This window comes from Microchirus variegatus (assembly GCF_963457635.1).
Source record: "Microchirus variegatus genome assembly, chromosome: 15".
Lineage (NCBI taxonomy): Eukaryota > Metazoa > Chordata > Actinopteri > Pleuronectiformes > Soleidae > Microchirus > Microchirus variegatus.
In genome coordinates this window covers 20,898,651-20,924,945 of record NC_139816.1, presented here as the reverse complement: position 1 = coordinate 20,924,945, position 26,295 = coordinate 20,898,651, and the positions used below count along the sequence as shown (strand labels likewise).

The 26,295-nt window shown below is 40.8% G+C and overlaps 1 protein-coding gene across 1 annotated transcript in view; it reads left to right on the top strand.

The window, feature by feature from the left end:
* Positions 1-26,295, top strand: part of LOC310937513 (uncharacterized protein) — a gene marked incomplete at both ends in the record, with an annotated part of 57,048 nt that overhangs the window by 16,610 nt on the left and 14,143 nt on the right. The window contains 28 exon segments of the mRNA XM_083901796.1: positions 416-526; positions 1,073-1,177; positions 1,284-1,397; positions 6,169-6,279; positions 8,089-8,199; positions 10,490-10,594; positions 11,366-11,476; positions 11,665-11,775; positions 12,760-12,870; positions 12,951-13,058; positions 13,557-13,667; positions 13,978-14,088; positions 14,175-14,285; positions 14,478-14,588; positions 15,897-16,007; positions 16,093-16,203; positions 16,370-16,477; positions 17,087-17,197; positions 17,873-17,983; positions 18,069-18,179; positions 18,292-18,402; positions 19,800-19,907; positions 19,995-20,105; positions 20,355-20,462; positions 21,654-21,764; positions 21,852-21,962; positions 24,213-24,323; positions 24,436-24,537. Coding sequence (XP_083757922.1) covers positions 416-526; positions 1,073-1,177; positions 1,284-1,397; positions 6,169-6,279; positions 8,089-8,199; positions 10,490-10,594; positions 11,366-11,476; positions 11,665-11,775; positions 12,760-12,870; positions 12,951-13,058; positions 13,557-13,667; positions 13,978-14,088; positions 14,175-14,285; positions 14,478-14,588; positions 15,897-16,007; positions 16,093-16,203; positions 16,370-16,477; positions 17,087-17,197; positions 17,873-17,983; positions 18,069-18,179; positions 18,292-18,402; positions 19,800-19,907; positions 19,995-20,105; positions 20,355-20,462; positions 21,654-21,764; positions 21,852-21,962; positions 24,213-24,323; positions 24,436-24,537 — 3,078 coding nt within the window.

Sequence of the window (26,295 nt, the reverse complement as noted above, 5' to 3'; positions counted from 1 at the left end):
ACAATCACTTTTGTATGACAAAACTTCCACAATAATCTGGAAATTGTACTATTTTAATATTTTTGATACCTTATATTATATATATTATATTAATATAATACCATTGACATAAAGAGGAAAGGGTTTAGGACCCAGCACTGACCCTGGGGGTCCAAACATGACATGGATACAGTGTTTCCACTCCTGATGTTACTAGGATATAATACAAGTTCAATTATTATAACACAAATATTGTGATGGTACTAAATGATGAGATAAATTAAAATCCGAATTTCTGAGCATTTTCATTATTTTCTTAAGTAAAATATAAATTTCTTCAGTTCAATGTTTTTATGGGGAACTTAAGAGTTTTTAATACATGTCCTCGTCCTTTTTTTAGATTGTAAAAGGCATAAATGTTTTATTTTTGTTTCAGTTGAGGTACAAAGAAGCCGGAAAGAAAGAAGCGACAAACCCTTTGTACTCAACTTTACCCGAGACTCTGGACACACAGCACGCTAAAGACGCTTCGCAGATGCACAGTCAGGTGACATGAGATGAACATCCCATAAAAATTTAAAACCTGTATCTATATTAGGGATGGCCCCTTCTCCATTATACTCTTGATTAGCTCAATTATCCTCACTTTCTGAAAATGTCTTCACCTTCTGAAAAGTTCCTCTTTTTCTGTAAATGTCCAGACTTCCTAAAAAATGTCCTCACTTTCTGAAAGTCTTCACTTTCTGAAAGTGGTCTATTCTGAAGTTGTCCTCACTTTCAGGAAATATCCTCACTTTCAAAAAAATGTCCTCACTTCCTAAAAATGTCCTCACTTTCTGGAAATGTTCTCACTTTTTGAAAGTCCTCACCTTCTGCAAATGTCCTCACTTTCTGGAAATGTTCTCACTTTTTGAAAGTCCTCACCTACTGCAAATGTCCCCATTTTCTAAAAAAAAGTCTTTACTTTCTGAAGTTGTCCTGACTTCCTAAAAATGTCCTAACCTTCTGGAAATTGTCCTCACTTCCTAAGATTGTCCTCTCTGTCTGGAAATGTCCTCACCCTCTGTGTGTGTGTGTGTGTGTGTGTCTGCAGCTGAAGTACAGACAGAATGTAAAGGACATGTCAAGTCTTTATCACTTGATGCCAGAAACCATGGAGACACAGTTTGTCAGAGAGAAGACGGATATGATCAGTGAGGTACCACTGTTTATTTATTTTATTAAAAAAAATGGGTGGATGAATAAATTAATAAATTAACCAAATACTTATGTGTTGTTAATGATGCTTGTTTTTCCGTCACAAGGTCAAGTACAAAGAGGACGGGAAGAAAGAGATGAGTGTCAACCTGTTTGGTTCTGCTCTGCCTGACGCTGTCGACACACAGAGAGTGAAAGAGCTGACAGAGCTGCACAGTCAGGTGACCTCATTTATATTCATGTATATTATAACTATACACGTTTATTTAAACATGTCTGGGTTTTTTTTGGCTTCAATTTCCCTTTTGGCCAAAGATGGCAGCTTTTTTATGTCTGTTTAGTCTCACACATATATGTTGCCAGCCATGGCAAAACCAGGAACAACTAGGCCGAGGGACATTTTGAGTTATTTACAGATTCTGAAAGTGTGATTTCAACAATGTCTAACACGTGCAAATCAGATAATATTTGAAGAAGATATGGCCATTTGAATGTAGGCACTCCTCAAACTGCTTTAGGGAGAATTTTAGCCTCAAAGATTTATACCTTCTGAGAGCAAAGAGACAGAATCATCACATTTACATAGAACAACCCCCTCCTGGTCCAATCTGTCAGTGAAACCACACCCTGCTCTGTATGAGCACAGATACTATTGTTGTGAGCTACACTGCTACACAGAACAATACATATACAATACATAACAAACTGGACATAATATCCTCTTAAGATTTGAAATGAAATAACTTGAAAAATATATAGGAGGGGGGGGTGGCTTATTCTATTCATCATCATCATCATCATCATCATCATCATCATTATCTATAATTTCTTGTCCTTGCACTCCTGTAGTCATATTTCCATCATCTGTTTTTGTTGTTTCATAAAAATGAAAAACAAAATATACTATACTTAAGAGAGGGATCAAAGATTTATACATATTTCTTATTTCAAATCAAGTGAAATACATTGAAGTGGCTCTGTAGTGTAGTGTGGATGGATTAGTCTGTTACTGAATGAGCTAATGATGTGCTAACTCTCAGCTAGTTGCTAAATCATTAGCATCACAGTCAATACTTCATACACAAAGCTGTGTCATTCACAAATTATTCAAGAACATCAGCACATGTTTGTGCCGGCCCTGGAGCTGGTGAATAACAATGCAGCCACAAAACGTTCTGAAACGCACAGTGGATTATTAAAAGACAAAACACGTTTTAATCCCTGTATTTGACTTCAAATGAACACTAACGTAACGTAGATTAACGACGTTAATGAAAACTCACCCCATAAGAAGATAGAAGGTTAATTAGAGATTTGAGGTGCTGGCGTCATGTCATCATCTCAGACAACTACTGTGTCTGTTCCTCAAGATGTCCAGTTATTCTCATGTCCTGCTCTCTTTCGGCTGCTAAATAATCCATCTGTTTTTGTTTTTATTATTACGACAATGAAGTCTGCTAACATTTATGCTAACACTTTAGCATAAAGATCTCTAGCTTAAATACTAATGAGTCCACTCACATTGCAGAAGTGAGATCTGTGTCTGTCTTTGTTAAGAAGTACAGCCACAGTTTAGTTCTTCTGCAGTTTTTCCTTGTCCATCTTCATTCAACGCTGCATATTAAAGCTATACTTACCTTTCTTGCATTTTTACTCTTTTCTTTTGTAAACTTAAATTGCTCCTAATAATTGATGGCACTCTAAAACATAAGATAAACCTACCAAGTTTTGAAACTCATCATTATTTAATTCTCATATTATTATGATAAAAGTATGACCAATTAAAATATCCAGACTGAATAAAATAATTGGCCGAGCTACCTGTCTGTCTTCAGTCACGTGCCTCGCCGATCGCTGTCAAAGCTTACGTGTCACACGCATCTCTGACAGATCAGTGATACCAACTTGGCGTCTTTGTCGCTAAATCTACCGACTTTTTGTGCTGTTTGGAGACTCTCACGTGAAAGCACTTATCACTCTGAGAGAGTTCTAGAGTTGTCACGATACCAAAATGAGTAACCACGAACCTATACCAGACAAAGTATCACGGTTCCGAGGTAGTATCACGATACTGCGGCCTTTTATATAAATTTAAATTTCGATGTTCCCTGTGCGGTGCGTAATAACAACTCTGTGACTCTGCAGCGTCTTCAGTTACGCAGCGCCATAGCTCTGGCTTACCTTGGTCAGTTTGGGTGATTGACAGCTCGTTTTAAACCTCTAAACCGGTAGAATCAGACCCCGGTCTCCAAATGTGTGTGAATCACTTCATTAGCGAGTCAAAAGGACGTAAATGCATATGACACATTTGTGCGGACATTTGCCCTTCTCTAATCAGAACGATCTAATGTCGCTCTGTAATGTAATCAATCAGACCGGGAATAGTACCAAAAGCATGCTCGAAAGTGTAGTTCTTCATTAGAAGTGCTTTTGTTCCGGTGGAAATATAATAATTCAATGTGTGTGCTGGAATGTTTTTTTTAGCTCCTGCTGTTTGATCCATCGGTGTTTTAACTGTGTTTGGTGAACATAAGAATGGTTTATATGAGCTTTTAGCTGAGTTTCTGACCTTTCTGTGGGTACGAAGCATGTCTGTGTTTGTTAAAGTTAGATATGGTTTTATGGTTTTTTGTTGCTGCGTGTGACGATGCCCCTGGTACTGGGGGCAACCGTGAAGAAGAGGTTACAGGACATAACTTATGCAAAGGCATATCAAAGGCTACTTCATTATACTGTAGCTAAATTATATACATAATAACTTAACAAAATATTGAACAGTATATTCTGAATACTGTATAGAATACAATATAGACAGAGCCTACATTACTCCTGTGACCTCTTCTTAATTTCATGCAGGTTTTTGGAAATAAAAACAAGCATGTCTAATCTTTCTAGATCTAATCTGCACCGTCTTGGGGTGCAGATCCCTCCAGCAGTATTTCCATGCACACTTTCAGAGGAGTGGGTTGTCTCCGCTGATCTCTGTCATTATGGCATAGACATCAAGCTCATGTTGGATTTGCTGTGTTTTCATCCTTTCCCCAGATCTTGGGGGGGGGGGGGGGGGGGGGCACTGACCTCTCCTTTCTATTTTGTTTTGATGCTTGCGAGGAGCCTTTGCATGTCTGTTCTAAGCTTTCTCTGGTGAATTTAACCTCAACTTCAGCCTCAGGCTCAGTATGTTGCAGTCTCTTGCTCCTTTGTGAAAAGGCTTTTATGTTGTTTGATGCATTGTCAGTAGTGACAGCTGACATCTTGTTTTTGTCCATATTCCAGTCTTCCATCATTTCATCCAGGGCTTCCAGTAAGTTTTCAGCGTTGTGGTCACCGTTCATCTCAGAGCACCCTAAGCACCATGCATCCATCTCCCAGCTCTCTGTTATCATCTGCACAGTGATGATCATGTAGGCATCCATGGCCCTGCTAGTCCACAGATCAGTAGTACAGGAGAAGTACTTGTTGGGTCCTGACAGCTGCTTCATAACTGCCTCTCTGGTTTCTGTGTAAAGCCTGGGTATTTCTTAATACATGAAGAAGTTTCTCCCAGGAAGCTCATATTTACAATTTAATTTCTCCACCAATTCCTTAAAGCCCGACCTTTCCACTGTGTATATTGAAATTGGGTCCAAACAATTGGCACATTCGTGCTCGGGCCCTAACTAGAAATAACGGGTTCGAGCTGTCAAACAACTGTTTACGCTTTTTAAATCATAATGACAACACAAACTACCCAAATGATTCTGATTAAAAGTTTACATACCCCAGTTCTTAATAGCGTGTATTTCCCCCTTTAACATCAATGACAGCTTGAAGTCTTTAGTGGTCGTTGTGGATGAGGCTCTTTATCTTCTCAGATGGTAAAACTGACCATTCTTCCTGGCAAAAAGCCTCTAGTTCCTGTAAATTATTGGGCTGGTGCACCTTTCATCATAGTTTATGGATGTGGTCAAAAAGTTAAATTTTGGTCTTATCACTTCAAATGACTTTGTGCCAGAAGGTTTGAAGTTCGTCTCTGTGCTGTTTAGCGTATTGTACGCGGGATACTTTGTGGCATTTGTGTAGTAATGGCTTTCTTCTGGCAACTCGACCATGCAGCCCATCTTTGTGCAAGTGCCACCTTATTGTGCATCTTGAAACAGCCACACCACATTTTATCAGAGAGTCCTGTATTTCACCTATTTTATATTTGTGGGTTAATTTTGCATCCTCAACACTTTTCCTGGCAGTTGTGGCTGAAATTTTAGTTGGTCTACCTGACCGTGGTTTGGTGTCAACACAACGCCTAATTTTCCACTTCTTAATTAGAGTTCTAACACTGCTGATTGGCATTCTCAGTTCCTTTGTTATTTTATTATAACCCTTTTATAGGATTATATTAAGTTCAACGATCTTTTCCTGCAGATCCTTTGACAATTCTTTTGCCCCATGACTTAGAATCCAAAAAGCGTCAGTGCAGCACTGGATGAAAGATGCAAGGGTCTGTCAGGAGTCCAGAAACTCATTGACCTTTTATACACACCCACTAATTTAATAATAATAATAGCCATTCCAACCCGTCTGTGTCAAGTCGTGTGCATGTTATCAGGCCAAATCACCAGGGTATGTTAACTTTTGATCAGAGTCATATGGGTAGTTTGTGTTGTAATTATGATTTAAAAAGATTTAACAGTCGTTTGACAATAAATGGCTTCAGTCATCCACTAACCATGAGGGAAAGGAAAGTTAAATAACTCTATGTTGGATTGTGTTTTCCATAGGAAGGTTGTAGAGGGACAGGGGGTGATGTTCTGTATGTTCAGTGTGTGTGTTTTATATCTATGTTATTATTGTTTAAGATTAATAAAAAAGTTGATCACAATAAAAAAGTCATCAGATTTTAATGAAATGTGGTATGTGTATGCAGGATCAGACACTCTACCATCATACCAAGTTTAATCCAGATCTAAACCAGATTACAGATTTGGTTTTGAATTATAATCTTGTGTGTTTCAGGCTAAATACAAAGAAGCCAGTAAGAAACAGGCGTCCACGTCTCTGTACCATCAGCTGCCTGAAACCATGGAGACGCAGCACGCTAAAGAGGCGTCGCAGTTGCAGAGCCAGGTACACACACACGCGCGCACACACACACAGTCGCACACAAACACACACACGCTCAGCGTTGTTTCTCATTCATTTTCCTTTATTTAACCAGGTAAAAAAAACTCATTGAGATTTAAAACCTCTTTTCCAAGAGTGACCTGGCGAAGACAGCAGCACAAACACAGAAATAGTTACAACATGACACAAGTAGAATACGATCACACACTACAGGTAAAACAAGAGTGGGATTTCACAATAACACAAGATCCTAGTCAACTCATTTCTCTGGCTTTTATAATTGACTTGAATTCCCCCAGAGCTGTGAGATGTGTCAATTTCAAGTCCTTCTGCACAACGTTCCAGGTGGACGGGGCGGAAAATTTAAAAGACTTTTTGCCCAGTTCAGTTTTGACTCTTGGAACCTGCATTTGTATAATGTCCTGAGAACGCAGGCCATATCGACTGTGGTTTCTACACATATGTAAACACAAATATGTAGGCAGAAGTCCAAGAATGGATTTATAAATAAAAGTCAGCCAGTGAGAGAGTCTGCGGACATACAAAGATGGACAATGTGCAACGGCATATAAGGAACAATGATGTACACGATAGCTGCAGCCAGTCATAAAACGCAGAGCACAGTGGTATACAGAATACAATTTCTTTAAAAAGTGATCAGGAGCATTGATAAAAAGCAGGTCTCCATAGTCCAACAAGGGTAAAAACGTTGTGGTGATCAAATGTTTTCTGACTTGAAGTGAAAAACATGATTTATTTCTAAGAAAGAAACCCAATTTCAATTTCAACTTTGAAATGAAATAAGTTTATCGATGTGCAGTTTAAATGACAGATGCTCATCAATTAGAATGACTAAGTATTTATATCCGCGAGAAATGCGGATATTATGGAATCGGTCTCGCGCGTCCGCGTCCGCAGATTTTAGCCGTTAACGCGATAACTGGAAAGGCGTTTGAGATGAAATTTTCTTATTTTTTTATGGGTCACATACCCCCTGTAGATAATCCCTATTGATTTTGAGCTGTCTACCATTATTATTAATTAGTTAATTAATTAATGATATAAAAACCATATTTTCGCCTGTATCTTCCAAAGTATTGCAGGTCTTGGCTTCAAATTTTGCATGGGCATCACATACCACCTGAGAATTATCCCTATCTTTGTAGCTTTATTATTAATTAGCAAATTCATTAATTTATTATGCTAAAAACACATTTTGGGCTTTATCTTCCAGACTGATGGAGATATTGCCTTCAAATGTTGTACAATGATTCATGTAACAACTATCTACAAGTACAATCATTATTACTTTGGCTATGATTGGTAATAGTTACATAATAAGTTAACTGGTTAACTTATTAGTGAACACAGAAAAAATAGTTAAGGCATTTTTTCTTTATTATTGAGCTCATTTGGACACATTGAGGATATCATGGGATTATTTAGCACTTAATAATTAATTAAAACAGTTAGTGGCAGGTGTGAGTGCGTATACTTTGGGTATATTGGAAAGTTGAGGATTGGACAAGTTCGCGGATATACCCCTTGCTGTCGGCCCCCGACAGCGTAGACTAGTTATAAAATGTGACCATTTTAATTTCGACCCTGTGAGCATTCAACAACTTCGGAAGGTGAGACGGAAGCTGTTTGCCATTTGAAAATAACATGGTCTTTGATTTCACTGCATTGAGCACTAACTTGAGCTGTGTCAAACAGAACTGAACAGTGTCAAATTCTGACTGCAACAACTCAAGTGATTTTAAAGCTGAAGATGATGTGCAATTATAGGTTTCTGTGTCTTGTTTTTGGTAGATTTTGTACAAAGACGCAGTGAAGAAGACGATGTCATGTCCGGTTTATCACCAGCTGCCTGACACACTGGAGATGCAGTTCGCTCGAGACGTTGCGGACATGCAGAGTCGAGTAAGACACACCTTTACATTACTCTTATCACTATTTCATTCAGTTCAGTGTGAGTCTCCCAGAACAAAGTTCTACTTCTACCCCATGGTTTCCTTCGGCCCCAATTCTCCTCCCTTGTAGCCTCCGCTCTTCCACTCTCCAGCACATTCTCCTCCCTGGAGGTTAATAATGCCACTGGCCGTCTCAGCTCTACACTGCGCTCTTTCTGGATGTCCTGTGTTCCACCAAACCTGCTTAATCCTCTCAGCCTCACCCATGGCTTACTGATACCCTCTGGTCGCTGCACACCAGCCTCAGAGCTGCAGAAAGAAAATGGCACAAAACAAAATGTTCCTCTGACCTAAACAAATTACAGTCACTACTAACCTTCTTCTCATCCAGTGTCACTGCTTAAAAGGCTTTCTACAATAACAAGATTGACAATACCACTGACACCAGGAAACCTACCTTCAAAACTCTACCCGCTACCAACCTGACAGCAGATGCCTTTGCTTCATTTTTTATTGACAAAGTGGAAGCTATCAGCAGTTAGTTCACTGCTCCTCCTGTAAAGGGCCTCACCAATCCCATGTAGCAGTCCTACTGGTCACTGGACCTCATCCCAACCAACCTCATGCTATCTATAGCTCTGATAGTCACAGCAGCAATCACACATGTCCTTCTGCATTCAGACACGCTCAGGTTACACCACTGCTAAAAAACCTTCCCTTTCTCCCACTCAGGTGGAAAACTATCAGCCGGTCTCTCTCCTCCCATCCTCACTAAGACCACTGAAAGAGCGGTGTTCAAGCAGGTCACTGAGTTCCGCTCCCGAAATGACTTACTTGACCCTAACTGATCTGGCTTCAAAAGTGGCCACTCCACTGAAAAGGCTCTGTTGTCTGTGACAGAAACCAGAGCGTTAACTAAGTCCTCAGTACTCATCCTGCTTGACCTATTATAATAATAATCATAATAATAATGCGCCTTTCATGACACTCAAGGTCACATAATAATAACAGCAACGGGAGAGAGTTAGAGAGTGAGAGGGAGTAGACCTGTTTTAAAATGTGGGTTTTCAGATGGGATTTGAAGGTGGGGAATGAGACAATGTTCCTGATGCCGGGGGGAGGGAGTTCCAGAGGCGGGGGTAGAGCGGCTGAAGGCTCTGGCCCCCTGGTGGTCAGACGGGCAGGAGGCACAATGAGGCTGATAGAAGAGCCAGATCTGAGTGTCCGGGAAGGGGTGTTCAACCGGAGGCCAGTGAAGCTGTTGCAGAACAGGTGTGATGTGATTGATAGATGGGATCCTGATGATGATGCGGGCGGCAGAGCTCTGAACCAATTGGAGTTTATGAATGGACTTGTAGAGATGGGCAGAGACGGTTGATGCTGCAGAGATGGTAATAGGCTGATCGAGTGGTGTTATTGATGTGGGTCTGGAATGAGAGAGTGCCGTCAAGGACGACACCCAGACTCTTTACCTGTAGGGAGGGGCAAACAGAGGAGTTATCCATGGGGATGGTGAAACTTGGAGTGTTGGCTAGAGTGGATTTGGAACCTATGAGGAGAACCTCGATTTTATCACTGTTGAGTTTCAGGAAATTGGAAGAGAACCAGGTTTTGATTTCTTGTAGACAGTTACAGAGGGAAGAGGGCGGGAAGGTGGAGGTGGGTTTGGAAGAAAGGTAGAGCTGGGTGTCGTCCGCATAACAGTGGAAGTGGATATTGAATTTACGGAAGATCTGACCAAGGGGGAGGAGTGAGTGAGGCTATCTACCTATCAGCATTTGACACTGTTAACCACCGTGTCCTATTGTCCATACTCTCAAACATGGGCATCACAGGAAAAGCACCCAAACCCTATGTCACTGGGCGTTGGTTCAATGTGTCCTGGCTAGGTCACACATCTGCACATCTTGCCACAGGGTTGCCCCAAGGCTTGGTGCTGGGGCCTCTCCTCTTTGCCATATACACCACCTCACTGGGCCAGATCATCCGCTCACATGTTTTCTCATATCACTGCTATGCTGATGATACCCAGCTGTATCTGTCATTCTCACTTGACTACTCTTAGCTGCCTTCATCAAATTCATTCATTCAAAAATATCATAAAGAGAAAGTTCCGTTGACGTTAAAAAGTTTGGATGCAACGAAACATGCGACTTTACATGAGAGTAAAGTAAGAAACAGCGCCATCACTTGGAAGAAATTAAATAATCAAATTCACAGTTATGATAATAATAGTGTCGTAAAATGAGTTGAATCATGCGACCAGTGAATGTAAACATGTTCTCTGCGTTTGTTTGTAGAAAAAATACAAAGAGGACGCGATGAAGAGTCAGAGTCTCTACAGTCACATGGTCGACACAAACGACACCGTGTTTAATAAAAGTGTTTCTGAACTACAGAGTGAGGTCAGACACACACACACACACACACAAACACACACACACACACACACACACACACACAAAAACAACACATAATTACTGACATTAACAAATAAATACAATTAGTCCATGAATGAAGGACATTTTTATAGTTTTACATGAATCTATTGTGTATTTATTTCCAGTTTTACTCATTTACTTATTTATTTCTACTTTTTTTCACAGTTGTATTCTACATTTCTACATTTATTCATTTTAGCTATTCATTCATTTATTCATGTATTTCTACATCTATGTACTTCATTTTATTCAGTCTTATTTATCTAGTTCCAATTTGACATACATTTATAATATATACATACATATATATACACGTCTACATTCTGTCTGTTTTTCTGCATTTATTATGGATTTATTTGTTTATTTGTTTCTACATTTATTTCTTAAAATGTATCCCTACCTTTATTCATTTATTATAATTTATTTAAACATATTTAACAGTTTTACATTTATTTAATTTATGTATTTATGTAGTTTTGTTTAAAAGTGTTTGTTTATTTATTTGTTTCTTTCTTGTAATCTTTATTTCTACACTTATCTAAGTTGACTATTTCTGCACAATCTCAGGTCACATGATGAATCCGTTGATTCAGTCACACATTTTGTTTTCATACTCATTTTTATTAAAGAAAATCCTTAATTTCTGTGTCTTAAATATATTTTTTATTTCCTCATGACAAATGAATAAACACTTAATAAACAATGTGTGTTTTCCTGTTTCCTGTTGTTTTTAAGACAAAGTACAGGAAGTCTGGACGACAGGAGGCTTCGAGCTGTTTATATTCGACCATGTCTGAAACTCTGGACACTCAACACGCCAAACAGGCCTCACAGATCCAGAGTCAGGTGACCAAAGCAACGTTGACCTCACCACCGTCTGTCTGTCTGTCCGTTTAAATCATGGATCATCATTTTCAGCTTCATGTCTTATTTCTGAAGCAGAGTTGACCTACATTTTTGATCAACTCAAATATCCACATTTTAAATGATTGTTAAAGACATAAATGTTGACCTCAGTGCTTTTCTGTCCACAGGTCAAATATAAAGAGGATGTACAGAAGGATTTGTCGTCCTCTCTTTTCTCTACTCTCCCTCAAACAATCCAGACTGAACGAGCGAAGGAAGTGACGGAGATTCAGAGTCAGGTAAAGTTATCTTTGTATTTATTATGATATTAATGTTTAACATTGGATTTCAGCCACTTAACAAAAGACACAAAAAGAACATGTTCACGTCTTTATCTCACTGTCAAACAGACGTAGTCAAGACCGACTAAACCAAGACAATACCAGAGGATATCGAGACCAAGACCGAGACCAGAAAAAAAATATGATTGTGTGTCGTAGGCGTTGATGTCAGTTTGAGGCCTTCAGGGTGGGGGTAGGGAGCTGACATCTTTGAAACAGACAAATGCAACGATTAATGTATGCATGGCCAGGATATAAAATAAGATATTACAGCTAAAATAGCCTCTTGACTGAAATGGAACTATGCAACAATGAAACTGTATTTACTGCAACTGGCCTGCTAACTGTTATTTCGTAAAGAAAAGAAACAACAAAAACGGATGATGAACAGATGACTACACTAGTGTGAGGACAAAAATGATAACAGAATAAGATAGCCCCCGTCCTACATATTTACAAGTTATTTCATTTCCGATGTTAAGAGGTTATTATGTCCAGTTGTATATGTCCTGTTCTGTGTAGCAGTGTAGCTCACAAAATAGTATTTGTGCTTGAGTTTCTATGATGAGAAGGAGCACAAACAGAGAGGTGCGGTTTCTCCTTTTGACCACAAGGTGGAGTATCCGCTAAAATGAGCACTGCTCAGGAGTAAACGAGGCAAACACGTGTATGAGAACAGTTTCCTCACCGGTTCCACATCGATAGTGGCGCGCCAGAGATATTTTAATATTTTTTTTATCAGCGTGAGAAATACAATGTGTGGCGAGAGTGCATGACAAGACTTGAGAGCCCTGCTTTATGAGACTGAAGCAGGTTTTTAACGTGAACGTCACATCTGATGTTATATTGAAGTTTGAGTGAAAAGATCCTGTTTGTTTACATCTGTACACAAGCACTGATTCTGTTTGTGTGTTTGATTGCTTGTTTGTTGTCCTGCTGCAGGTGAAATATAAAGAAGACAGTAAGAAGGACATGTCCTCATCTCTCTATCGTCTCCTCCCTGACACGACTGAGATGCATTTTGCCAAACACATGTCAGAGATTCAGAGTGAGGTGTGTGTTCCTCTCCTCACTCACTAAGAACGTTTCTCTTTATTTGTTTACATTGTTGTTGTTTTTCTTGTCGTCTTCAGGTAAAGTACAGGAAGGACAAAGAGGACCTGTGTGACACGTTGTACTCTCTGCTGCCTGAGACTCTGAACACACAGTTTGTGAAAGACATGGCTGAGACTCACAGTGAGGTGAGGACAATCACCTGATCACCTCCTTTACAGTGATTTTAGCTTGCAGGGGCACAGGAGCTGCTGGTCTACTGCTGCCTCGTGTGGTCAGTTTGTGTCACTGTGTTAAATCTGAATAAAGGATTTTAAATGCAGAAGTGACAAAATAAGACATTTGAAATTGTGATGGAGGCAGCAGTGGATCAACAACTCCTGTGTGCTGTGATGTTCAAATCACTGATTTTCTCTATGGACTTTGATGAGGAATCACATCCAAGTTTTTAAATGAACGCAGACAGCCAATAAGTCACAGTGGGAGGAGCTTAGTGGGGGACCTCCTCATGCTATCATGAATCTAAATGTGTCCACCACAGTGTGGACCTGATGCTGGATGCTCATTGGTTAAACAGCTGATAACGACTGACTGATAACAGTGAGAGAGGAGGAATTTTTTCCCTTTGTTGGTTTGATGAGACTGTGGTGAGTTTAACACGTTAATAAGTCTCTCTGTGTTGTCAGGTGAAGTACAAACAGGAGTCCAAACAGCAGACGTTGTCGTCTCTTTACTCTAAACTTCCTGAGACTCTGGAAACTAAACGTGTCAAAGAAGTGACGGAGCTGCAGAGTCAAGTCAGTCTTTCTCCACCTTCTTCATCCTGTCTCTCATTTTATCCTCTAGCTTTAATTTATCTTATCTTTTAAATGTTTCATCTTGTCTTTTGATGTTTCATCTTCTATCTTCGTTCATGTTTAATATTTTGTCTTTCACTTATCATCCTTTATCTTTTTTTTTTTTTCTGAATCATTTCTCTTAATCAGTCCTCTGTCATTTTTTGAATCCTCCATTTTGCCTTTTTGTCCTTAATCCTTCACACTCAATATTTCATCCACCATCTTTCATTTCTGTGTTTTTCCTCATCCCCTGTCCCTCCTCTGACAGAACAAGTACAAAGATGGAGGGATGAAGCAGACGTCGTCATCTCTTTACTCTCAGCTCGCTGAAACGGCAGAGACACAAATTGCTCGTGAGCTGACGGAGCTGCAGAGTCAGGTCCGGCTTTTCCTTCACCTTATTCTCAACATCAAAACTTTTTTTCTATCTAAATGCTGTGGATTTTGTTTTATTTTCGTCTGTAGAACAAATATAAAGAAAGTGGGAGGAAGAGTCAGAGTGTCAGCATTTACTCGCAGCTGCCAGAAACCAACGAAACTCAGTTTGTCAAAACTGTTTCTGAACTTCAGAGTGAGGTACAGTCGCTCGTAAACACCACAAATATGTCAACTTGTGGCTTTTTGTTTGTTGTTTGTGTTTAGGCAGAGATCAGGACTCTTTAAGACTGTTTTGATCATTAATTCATAGGTTTGACTGTTTTTTTTAACAATTAAAAACAAGTTTTTGTGATTTTTCAGCTTCTTAAATGTGAACATTTTATTTTTTAGAACAAATATAAAGAAGCAGTGAAGAAGGACTTGTCCAGCTGTCTCTACTCAAAGCTGCCTGAGACTCTGGACACAGCTCACGCTAAAGTGGCTTCACAGCTGCAGAGTCAGGTATGGAACCATCAACCGCACATACATCGCACTAGCGCACTAGTAGCACCCTATAGTTTGGCATATTTGAAGCACTTACTTACATCTAGCTCTTGTTTGTACCCAAATGTTGAAATGCACTTATTGTAAGTCACTTTGGATAAAAGTGTCTGCTAAATGACATGTAATGTAATCATTTTTTGGTTTACACTCGTTGCTGTAAACGAGCCGATAGAAATCCTCTTTTATGACGCTGTTCCTCAGCCGTGATGTTTCAGACTCAACTCTCACACCCAGAAGACAGAGTGTGTTGTGATTGGCCAGCCAGAGTAGAGCCTTCCCAACTGTCTTGTGATTGGACAGTAACTGGAAGTGACATATTCAGCACACCCGCTCTCAGAAGCACAGCTCTCCCTTCTGGAACGGTGGATGCACTGCTCCTCATTATCAAAACATTGTTTTAACAGTGTTTAAAAATAGCTTCTTCACGACTCCCCGCCGCAGTCCCTTTGACGACCTTTGACCCAGAGTCAGACCCAGAGTCAGAAGACACTGTCGCTCGTGAAACACCTCCACAACGGACGTTATTCTTCTTCTGCGGTTCAATGTACGCAACCGGATGTGCCCGGACTAGTGCCCGGAGCCGGAGGATCTGCTGTTCAGGAGAAATGCTGTTTACGTAACTATTACGGTTTTTTCAGAGATCTCACTGAGCTGTGGATTACAATAAAACACAGCGTTCTCAGCAGTGGCTGAACTGTTTGTTTAGAACCTTCAGGGCTTCGTAAACAAGGTAATGACACAGATACACACTAAAAAACAGCGTTAATTGGAACTTCCGTTCTAGGTCCATTTTAAAGTACTACTCGGTTTTTTTTGTTTTATGTTTTTTTTTTAATAAAATGTAATAAAAATCAAGGAAATTGTGTGACATTGTTTCAATAAGCTTCTTCAATGTCACAAGATTTATTTCCGTCCAGTGTTGCATTACTTTTTCACCAAGTTCTTGTATTGATGATGGGAGAGTCAGACCACTGTGCAAAGCTCCAGTACATCCCAAACATTCTCAATGAGGTTAAGGTCTGGACTCTGTGGTGAAAATGAACCACTCTTTCACAATTTGAGCCGGATAAATCCTGACATCGCCATCTTGGAATGCCCGTGCCATCAGGGAAGAAGAAATCCATTGATGGAATAATCTGGTCATTCAGTTAATCCTCATTCTTTAGGAACATAATGTTGCTGAGCCTAGACCTGAACTGCATCAACCCCACATCATAGCAGGATATTTATTTAAGTTCTTGTCTTTTCTTGTCTCTCTCTGTGAAGGTTAAATACAAAGAGGTCAGTAAGACTGAGGCGAGTGACTCTCTGTATCATCATCTGCCTGAAACCAAGGAGATGCAGCAGGCCAAGGAACTCAGAGATGTTTACAGTGAGGTGAGGAACACAAGCGATCACGACGTATCATAGCAGCCAAGTGTGCAGACCTGTGAACATCCACCATTTTGTTTTCTCTTTTCAGTTGAAGTACAAAGAGGAGGCAAAGAAAGACGTGGCTAAGAATCTGTACTCACTTCTGCCTGAAACGGCTGAGACGCAGTTTGCCAAGCACATGTCTGAGATACAGAGTGAGGTAGGTGAGCAACCTGAACACACACACACACACACACACACACACAGGATCTGTCAAAAATCTGATTTAATTTACTCTCTTAATGTTAATTTCCCACATTTGTAATGTTTTAACCCAGAGTTCAGCGTGAAAATAAAGGTAAAGTAACTTTATTTTTTCTCTCCAGACCTTGTACAGGAAGGACAAAGAAGATCTGTCCATCAGTCTGTACTCTCTGCTGCCAGAGACTCTGGAGACACAGTTTGTCAAAGACATGGCTGAGACGCACAGTGAGGTGAGAGGATGCAACACTACTTCCTGTTACCACTACTGTATTATGACAATATAAAGTTAGCTCATTGAATGGAAGATATCATAACAAATGTATTTCATTTGAAAGAATAACTATCAAAATGGAAGAAAAGGTAAAAACGTGTCTTTTATTTTGAAAGAATAACTACTAAAATGAAATAATGTGAAAACGTGTCTTATTTTATGTGTACTACATCCTGAAAAACTACACTACTACGACAAAGAAGTGTGGACGAGCAGAAACATGACAGATCAGCTGTGGTCTATTCTTGTCTTGTTATCAGTAACATGGCTGCTGATCATTCCTTCACTGTCCTCCACTTCTTCTCCAAGGAATTAAAGGGATAGTTTAAGTATGTTTGAGGTATTTAAACATGTGCGCTAAACTATGGACTTTGGTGTGGGAGAGTGAGTGGTTTACAAACGTCAGTTTCCTGTTGGAAATGTCTGTCTAACAGTGAGATAAAGACAGTAGACTGACTTTTTCTGTTGTCTCTTTTTTATTCTTGCTTTTCCAACTTTGTTTCTTTTGGATTTGGTTTTGGTTTGGTCTCTTTTCTATTATATTTTAGTTCATTTTTATCTCCTGCAGGTCAAGTACAAGGAGACGGGAAAGAAAGAGACGAGCAGTTCTCTGTACCATCACCTGCCTGAGACTCTGGAGACGCAGCGTGTCAAAGAGGTCACTGAGCTGCAGAGTGAGGTACACACGCAAAAAATCTGGTGTTCATGTACAGCTACAGTATTTTTCCTCAATAAAATGTCATGAAAACATTCATTAATAATTATGTTTTCATGCAGGGAATTGTAAATAACTGCCACATATCAAAAGTTATTCTGGAGAAATTATCAAAAGCAAAAACATTTACATTTTCAGGCTGAGGTGTTTAAGAGTTAAACCTCAAAAGAAATGAATTAGACTAAAAATGCAAAGTAAATAAGAAATTATACTGTATACTGATTTATTTAGTAGTTTAATTTATCCACTTTATCTCTTTTTATATATAGTGCTGTCAAAACTGTCCAGGGTGTATTAAAATATTTAATTGCATTAATGTAATCGCAATTCATTGCACATTTTTATCTATTCTAAATGTCCCTTGATTTCATTTTGCCCTGATGTTTTGTTTCCGGTCAAGCGAGATCTGGTGTGGTGTTGTAGTTTTTCTAACTTTACTAGTTAGCATGTGAAAAAAAATACAAAGTTTGCTCGGCCAAAAAGAACATTAATCTTGCGTTAAAGCCGTTAATAACACGTTAAACTGACAGCACTAATATATATACTTAATGTATATACTGTATATAATACAGAGCTGCTTCTGTAGACTCCAGTAATAAAATAACACGTATAAATCATCTCTGCTGACCTTTAATCCAGAATAAATACAAGGAGAGTGGGAGGAAGCTGATGTCGTCCAGTTTGTTCTCTCAGCTGCCGCAGACGGCGGAGACCCAGCTGGCTGCCAAGATGTCCGATCTGCACAGTGACGTAAACACACACACAGATGTGAGGTTTTACCGATATGTGTGTGATGTTACACAGTATGTGTGTGTGTGTGTGTGTGTGTCTCCAGAGTAAATACAGAGAAGACGGGATCAGGAGCCTGTCTCACAGTCTTTACTCTCAGCTGCCACAAACCACAGAGACGCAGCTCGTCAGGACTGTGTCTGAGCTTCAGAGTGAGGTGAGAAGAACCACCTGTGTGTGTGTGTGTGTGTGTGTGTGTGTGTGTGTGTTTCTGTGTGTGTGATCAGGCTTCAGGAGTCCACGTAACACACAGTCCATGTTTCCTGCAGGTGAAGTACAAGGAGGCGAGTAAGAGGGAGGCGAGCAGCTGTTTGTATCATCAACTCCCTGAAACTTTGGACACTCAACACGCGAGAGACATGGCAGAGCTGTACAGTCAGGTCCAGTATTGTGTGTCCTTTAAGTCATCATCATATCTTGTCGCTCCACTGCTGTATCCACTGACGGGCAGTCTGGTTGGCCTCTCGTAGACCTTCGTCAGTGCATGTTGTGCCAAGTTCACAGTTCTGTTGGAGGTGTTGTGTAGTTTGGGGGTTCGCCCCGCAGGGGCAGGCTGCATTCTCCTCGGTAGGTCTGCTCCTGGGGGAAGTGACTCACTAGGGGGTGGTAGATCTCATTATTGTTGGAGTCATTCTCCTTCCACCTCTCCAACTTGAAGGTGTTTGGCGGAAGTGCTCCGAGACCTTCAACAGTCATGAAGCTGTGGCATGATTTCAGCCGCTGGGGGACCTCCTGGTGTCCGTACAGTGGGTCGTTCAGCTGCTTGTCACGCTCGGTTCTTGCTTGGGCTTCTCGGCGTACGCCAGGTGGGCAAATACCTGAAAGCTTGTACAGTGCTGGCAGGGGGGTTGCTTTCAGAGTGCCGGTGATGGTGCGACAGGTTCTGTTGAGCTGCACGTCGACCTTGGAAGCATGGGCTGACCTCTCCCATACTGCAGCGCAGTACTCAGCTGTAGAGAAGCACAGTGCCAGCGCGGTCTGCTCGAGGGTCTTTGGGTCAGCACCCCATCTGGAGTTGGCAAGGTTGTTGCAGGTGGACACTCTTTTCTCCGGAGCTTGGTAACATGCTCTTTGAAAGACAAGGTCCTGTCCAGGGAAACACCAAGGTACACGGGGTAGGGTGTGTTCTCTAGTTCTTTCCCTTCCCACACGATTTTCAGTTTCCATCTCGGTTGTTTAGATGGAAGGTGCAGACCTGCGTCTTGCCTGGGTTAGTGTTCAAAAACCATGTTCTGTAGTAGCCCGTTAGTGTCTTCAGAGCATCCGTAAGGCGTACTTCGATGTTCTTGAAGCTTTTTGCCTGAGTGGCCAAGCAAAGGTCATCTGCTTAGATGAACCTGTGGATGTTATTGAAGACGGGCTGGTCATTTGAAGAGCATTGGTGCTAGTACTGATCCCTGTGGTAGACCATTCTTCTGTGTTCTCCATCGACTGCGTTTGCCGTCCATTTCAACAAAGAAGCGGCAGTTTGTCAGGAGTGACTCTGTGATCCGAACAATCTGTGTGTACTTGATCATACGGGCTACTTTAGTCAGTAGAGCTCGGTGGTTCGCTGTATCATTGGCAGCCGTGAGGTTGACAAATACAGTACCAGTCATCTTACCGGTCTCGAAGCCATCTTCGATGAACTGCGTGAGGTTTAGCACTTGTCCGCAGCACGACCGCCCTTCTCTGAATCCACACTGATCACTGTCCTTTAAGTAAGGACAATAAAATAAAAAAGTTGTTAATAAAGGTCTTATTGTGTGATGTGTTTGTGTTTGTGTTTGATGTACAGGTGAAGTACAGAGAAGGTAAGAAAGAGCTGAGCTCCAGCCTCTACTCTCTGCTGCCTCACACTGAGGACATGAAGGCAGCTAAATCTGCGATGGAGCTTCAAAGTCAGGTCAGACACCACGTCCACTCTATACATACATTACATACACATATATGTGTGTGTCTTTACATCTGATGTTTGTGTGTGTTTTGTCAGAGTAAATACAGACAGAAAGGCATAGACGAGATCAGCAGCAGCGTTTTTCACCACATGTCACAAACCAACGAGATGGAGTTCGCTAAACAGATGTCGGAACTTCAGAGTCAGGTGTGTGTGTCTGTCTGTGTGTGTGTGTATGTCCAACGTAGATCTGGTCATATGTATATTATATCTTGACTTACTTGACTTATGTTGAGTGCCAGCACAATGAAAGTGAGAAAGCGTGTTAATGCGTTAAAAAAATGAATGCGTTCATTCCACAAATTAATCATCCTGCGTTAACGCGTTAATTTTGACAGCCCTAATTGTTTTATAAATACAGTATACATTTCTTTTGGTTTTGTTATTGTCTTTCAGACCTCATACAGGAAGGACAAAGAAGATCTGTCCATCAGTCTGTACTCTCTGCTGCCAGAGACTCTGGAGACACAGTTTGTCAAAGACATGGCTGAGACGCACAGTGAGGTGAGAGAAAAGAACATACTTCATAATAATCTCTTTATAATTATTAAGTATAATTATATAAAACATATTCAATTATAGACTAAGATTAAACAGTTAGAATCTCAACACGATACATGATAAATATCACATGATGTCAAACGGTCGTATCACGATACATTAAAGTTTCTAATGGTTCCCAAAGACTGGGTCGGGGGCCCACAGATGGCTCACAGGAGATGTTTTTTTAGGTCCCCAAACAATTCATTCGAATTCAATTTTATTTGTATAGAGCCAAATCATAACATACATCATCTCAAGGCACTGTACATAGACAACATCATGCTGAGCAGCAAAACGAAGGGTTACTCAACGTAACCCCGGTTCATTGATAAAAAAGAGTGAGGTGATTCACTATGGGATATCGCCTTGGCATGACCAACCAGGGAAGCTCCAATGGCACCACGTCTGTCCGTGACAGAAAGGTCGAATCGGATAATATTTGAAGAAGATATGGCCATTTGAATGTAGGCACTCTTCAAACTGCTTTAAGGAGAATTTTAGCCTCAAAGATTTACACCTTCTGAGAACCAAGAGACAGAATCATCACATTTACATAGAACAACCCCCTCCTGGTCTAAGCTGTCAGTGAAACCACACCTTTCTGTATGAGCACAGATACTATTGTTGTGAGCTACACTGCTACACAGAACAATACATATACAATACATAACAAGCTGGACATAATTAGAAAGTGACCAAAAGACGCATCTCTGTCATCTGAACTGCCGCTGCAATCCGCGCCGAGCATAACCAGCCGCAGCCGCTGACAGAACAGAACTGCCGGTGCGTCAGTACGGCAGCCTCCAAAACCGAGGGATCAGTTAAAAACAGAACTCGCCAGTCGAGCTATGATGCTAACGTAGTTAGCCAAGCTGAACTTACCTGTCTAGGAGAAGAGTAGCCCATTCTGCATCCGTTTTGAAATTCCTCTCAGCTTTAAACTCTCTCCACCGTTCAAAAGCATGTCCTATATAGACCCTCCATTTACCGTAAACTTTATCTTGACGTTTTTGACATTCATACCGAGGTCTTTTAGGGTTCCTTTCGTTTCATTGCAATTGTAGCTACGTAACTGGCTACAATGCTACAATCAGTTGCTCCATGACATTAATCTACTGTTTGTTTGTTTGTTTGCTTGTTTTCTTCTCCCAGAGTAAATATAAAGAGTCCAGTAAGAAGGAGCTGGTGAACAGTTTGTATTCTCTGCTGCCTGAAACCAAAGAAACTCAACATGCGAAGGAGCAAACTCAGCTGCATAGCCAGGTAAACCAACAAACAAACAAACAAAACAGCAAACCTGAGCAGTTCCTGTGTGCTCCTGTAGGGTGAGCCGTTGTATCTGTGTTGCAGAAAGCGTACAGAGAGGAGAGTAAGAAGGAGGCGAGCTGCAGTCTGTACGCACACATGCCTCAGACCATCGAGACCGTGTTCGCCAAAGAGCTGATGAAGACGCAGAGCGACGTGAGAAAATGTTCATGACATTGTTGATGTTGAGTTTTCTGCTCTCACTAAACCTTTTGTGCTGAAAAGGTCCTTGAAAGTTTTTGAAAAGGTCCCCTAATGGACATGAGTTAAAGTGCCTTCATTTTGTGAAGGAAAGAAGTGACTTGATATTTAGGTCACCACCACCGCCGACGTGTCCTTCAGAGTACCCATGGGTGCTTGAAATCATTGAAAGTTTTGAAAACTGCCCTAAATGGACATGGGTCAATGAAAGTACTTATTTTTTAATGTCAAGGTGTGAGAACCGTGGAGACTGCTTGGTTTAGTCTTCAGTCAGAAGACATGCAGGGAAAAAATGAAACTGCAGTATGGAGATAAAACTGTACAACATATCTCTCACACACACACACACACACACACACACAGTAGGATTGTGTTTGTGTATTTGTTTGTTGAGGTGTGAACACAGAACAGATGTGTTCCTCTTCAGCCTGAGGACAGAGACACTGACCTACTGTCACACACACACACACACACACACACACACACACACACACACACACACACACACACACACACAGACACACACACACACACACACACACACACACACACACACACCAGCAGCAGCCTCAAGGAGTCAGATGATGAAAAGCTGAACATGAACTGAAACTCGATCTGCTGTTTGACCGAGCAATGTGATGCTAACTGGAGCGAATGACACACACAGACACACACGCACACACACACACACACACACACACACACACACACACACACACACACACACACACACACACACACACACACACACACACACAGCTGCTCAACACAACTGATCTGAGAGTTGTATGAACAACAGAAAAACAACATTGATTATTGTTCACTGTCAATATTTAAAACTACGACACTAAACATGCTAGATAGATTTCGCAAATTCGCAAATACATTACTTAAATATCTTGACATCATAACTCAAATACTGTGATAATATCGTGACTTCAATATCGTGATAATATCATGACTTCAAGATAGTGATAATATCGTGACTTAAATATCTCGCTAATATCATGTCTTCATAATATAATATTGTGATTTAAAGCCTCTGGCAACGTGGCTTGTCATATTAAAAATGCTTATATTATATCAAATTTGAGTGTCTCATTAAGCATCCACAAAAGTCTGAGTGAAAATAACTATTCATAACTATTAAAAAAACTGGTTTGGACTGGTTTAGACCACTGCTCAGGACAGTGTGGGCGTGTCAGTTAACGCTCTGATTGACAGCTGATTGACAGCAGCCTTGCTTGTGTAGCCGCAATTATTTTTCTTTCCACTACCTTATCTTCACCTTCTTATATACCCGTCCACACTGACGGACCGGTCAGGACGTGTCATTTTTTTATTTTCAAACGGAGGCGCCCCGGCAGCCTCGTCACACTGCTCTGTTATTGTTCATGGCGACTCGAAGACAAAACAGGCCCCGGTGGCACCAAAAAGCCTCCGTGATGGCGGAAGTGGAAAGAAAAATTATTCCAAAGCGCAGACATTTCTCTGGGTATGGAGAAAAATAATACTGTGGAAGCCTCGGGCTCGCGTGAGAGAGCTCACAGCTCGAGATGAGCCGGGGAGCGCCGGCTACACAAGCAAGGCCGCTCCACTCTCTAGAGAGCGGTAGTTATCAGATTGACATCCAAAAAATGACATCCAGGAACTGCACAAACTTACATAATGATTAGATATAGATAGATATACACATGTATAGATATAGATTGTAATCGCAAAAGGCTATGGGGGGAGTTGGCTCAGACTCAAAGAGGCAGATTGAGCAGAACGGTTTTGTTAACCGTCACTGAAGTGGATGATTTATGATTGGATCATTTCCAAGAGATAACTCCGTCCAATTAAAACCCACATTTCAACAGTTAAAAAGACAAAGATTTTGAATTTGGATGAAAACTGATTTCTAATATTTTTTACATGTTAAATATTATGTACATAAGACCCTAAATTACATAGTTAGAAGACGTTTGTGGATTTGGGTTTACACAGGCTTTAAATATCATGATTATATCATGACTTAAATACCATGATAATATTGTGACTTCAATATCGTGATAATATCGTATTGTGATGTCTCTGCCGAATTCCTGCCCCAAATATATGGATATTTCAGCTTTAATAGACTAATATAAATATCTACAGTTTCCTCTGTGTCCTTTACCTCAGTTTATATATTTCTGTATCTGTATTTTTCCGTCTCTGTAGAAGTTTTATAAGGACAAGTTTAACCGTGAGAAGGGACTGTCCAACTACACCAACATGAAGACACTGCCTGAGGTGGAACACGCCATGGAGGTCAACAAGAACCAGAGCCATGTAATCACACACACACACACACACACACACACACACACACACACACACACACACACACTGTATGTTACTGTGTCTGCGTGATGTTGACGTGAGCGCCCCATGCTGGTCTCAGGTCGGCTACACTAAAGGTAAAGAGGAGCTTCATCATTACAATGCACTTCCTGACAGACCTGACATCATCATCGCCAGCAACGCTGCTAAACTGGCCAGTGACGTGAGTCTGTGTGTGTGTGTGTGTGTGTGTGTGTGTGTGTGTGTGTGTGTGTGTGTGTGTGTGTGTGTGTGTGTGTGTGTGTGTGTGTGTGTGTGTGTGTGTGTGTAACAGAAGAAAAGAAACACAACATTAATTTCCATGACAACTGTGTAGAAGCTGTTCTACTGTTTACACTGAACCTGAGACACGAGAGACAGACAGAAACAAGACTGAGAGAGAGAAAAGAGGGAGGGAGAGCTAATACAATAGCTTTTATATACAGTTGTGCTCATAAGTTTACATACGCTGGCAGAATGTATGATTTTTCAGTATGAATGATAACACAAACACTTTTCTTTCACTCATGGTTAGTGGACGACTGAAGCCATTTATTGTCAAACGACTGTGTTTACTCTTTTTAAATCATAATGACAACACAAACTACCCAAATGACCCTGATCAAAAGTTTACATACCCCAGTTCTTAACCTCTTCTTCCCTGACCCTCTTTTTGGAGTCCCTGCTCTAAAATGACATGCCCAAACTAAAATATAGTAAATCTCTGTAGTTACAAGCTCTATGTGAATTATCTTGGTATCAAAATAAAGAAAACACTGTGAGATTCCACCAGAGGTGTAAGTTTCACTGTAGATGCCACTGTGTCATAGTGATGGGATCGGCAGTTCATTTGAGTGTACTGAATCACTTGAATCAGTTCATTAAAACGATTTGTTCAAATGATTTGTTCACAGAATCGTTCAGTGCTAAGCAGGAGCCCAGTGTCCTGCTACATGACTCACCTCCTCCCTGAGTGCAGTACGTTCACGCCGCGGGTCATAGAGCGAGTGACAGCGCGGACGAGATTCATGTCCTCAGCTAACAGTTCACCAGCTCTCTGTGTGTCAGTTTGTTTGCGAATCATGACTGAGTCAGTGACTGACGGCACGAATGAATCACAGCAGCACGGCAGACACAGTTCTTCTTACTAGACACTCCCTCCCCGCTCGGCGCACGTTAGCTGGAGTTGATTCCCAAAAATTCACGAGTGAGTGACGGCGTTGGCGAACGACTTCACGAGTGATTCACAGAGAAAGGAACGAATCAGTTCATGAAGTGATCCCAGTCAGTTGGTTCACTCGAATGATTCGTACTTTCGAACAAATCGCTCCTGACCGACACAACACTATTTAAAATGTATTGCATTTTAAAGCAAATATCACCTTTAAAATATGTACTAGGAGCTTAAAAACACATGGAGGTCATGTAACAACATGTGGACATGAGCTGTGTAAAATCTGATGCTGCTGAAGTGAAGCAGAGTAAAATGACAGAGGTTTTAGTAAAGAGATGTCTAGGCGTTCTCTCTTTTGGCACAGTTTGGCACCATCTGTGCCATTTGAGATTTCTTAGGTACCAAATTATTGAAACCCATTTAATTTTATTTACATGTCACTACAGCAAAGGTAAGACAACATTTCTGCTTGTATTTCTTGAAAGTCAGTTGTTTTGCTCTTATTTTGGGGCTGGATCCGTGAATCTTGGTCGTAGAGTGATACAAATGGCACCTCTGGAATCTGTGGATTCTCTGCTGTCCAACAGGCACTTGTTTTCTTGTTTGTTTGACGCGCCGGTGCCGCTTTTCAATGTGTGCGCTGTAACACTCCTGCTGGTTTGATCCATCTGTGTTTTATCTGTGTTTCATGAACATAAGAATGGTGTATATGTCTTTCTGTGGGTATGCAGCATGTCTGTGTTTGTTAAAGTTAGACATGGTTGACAC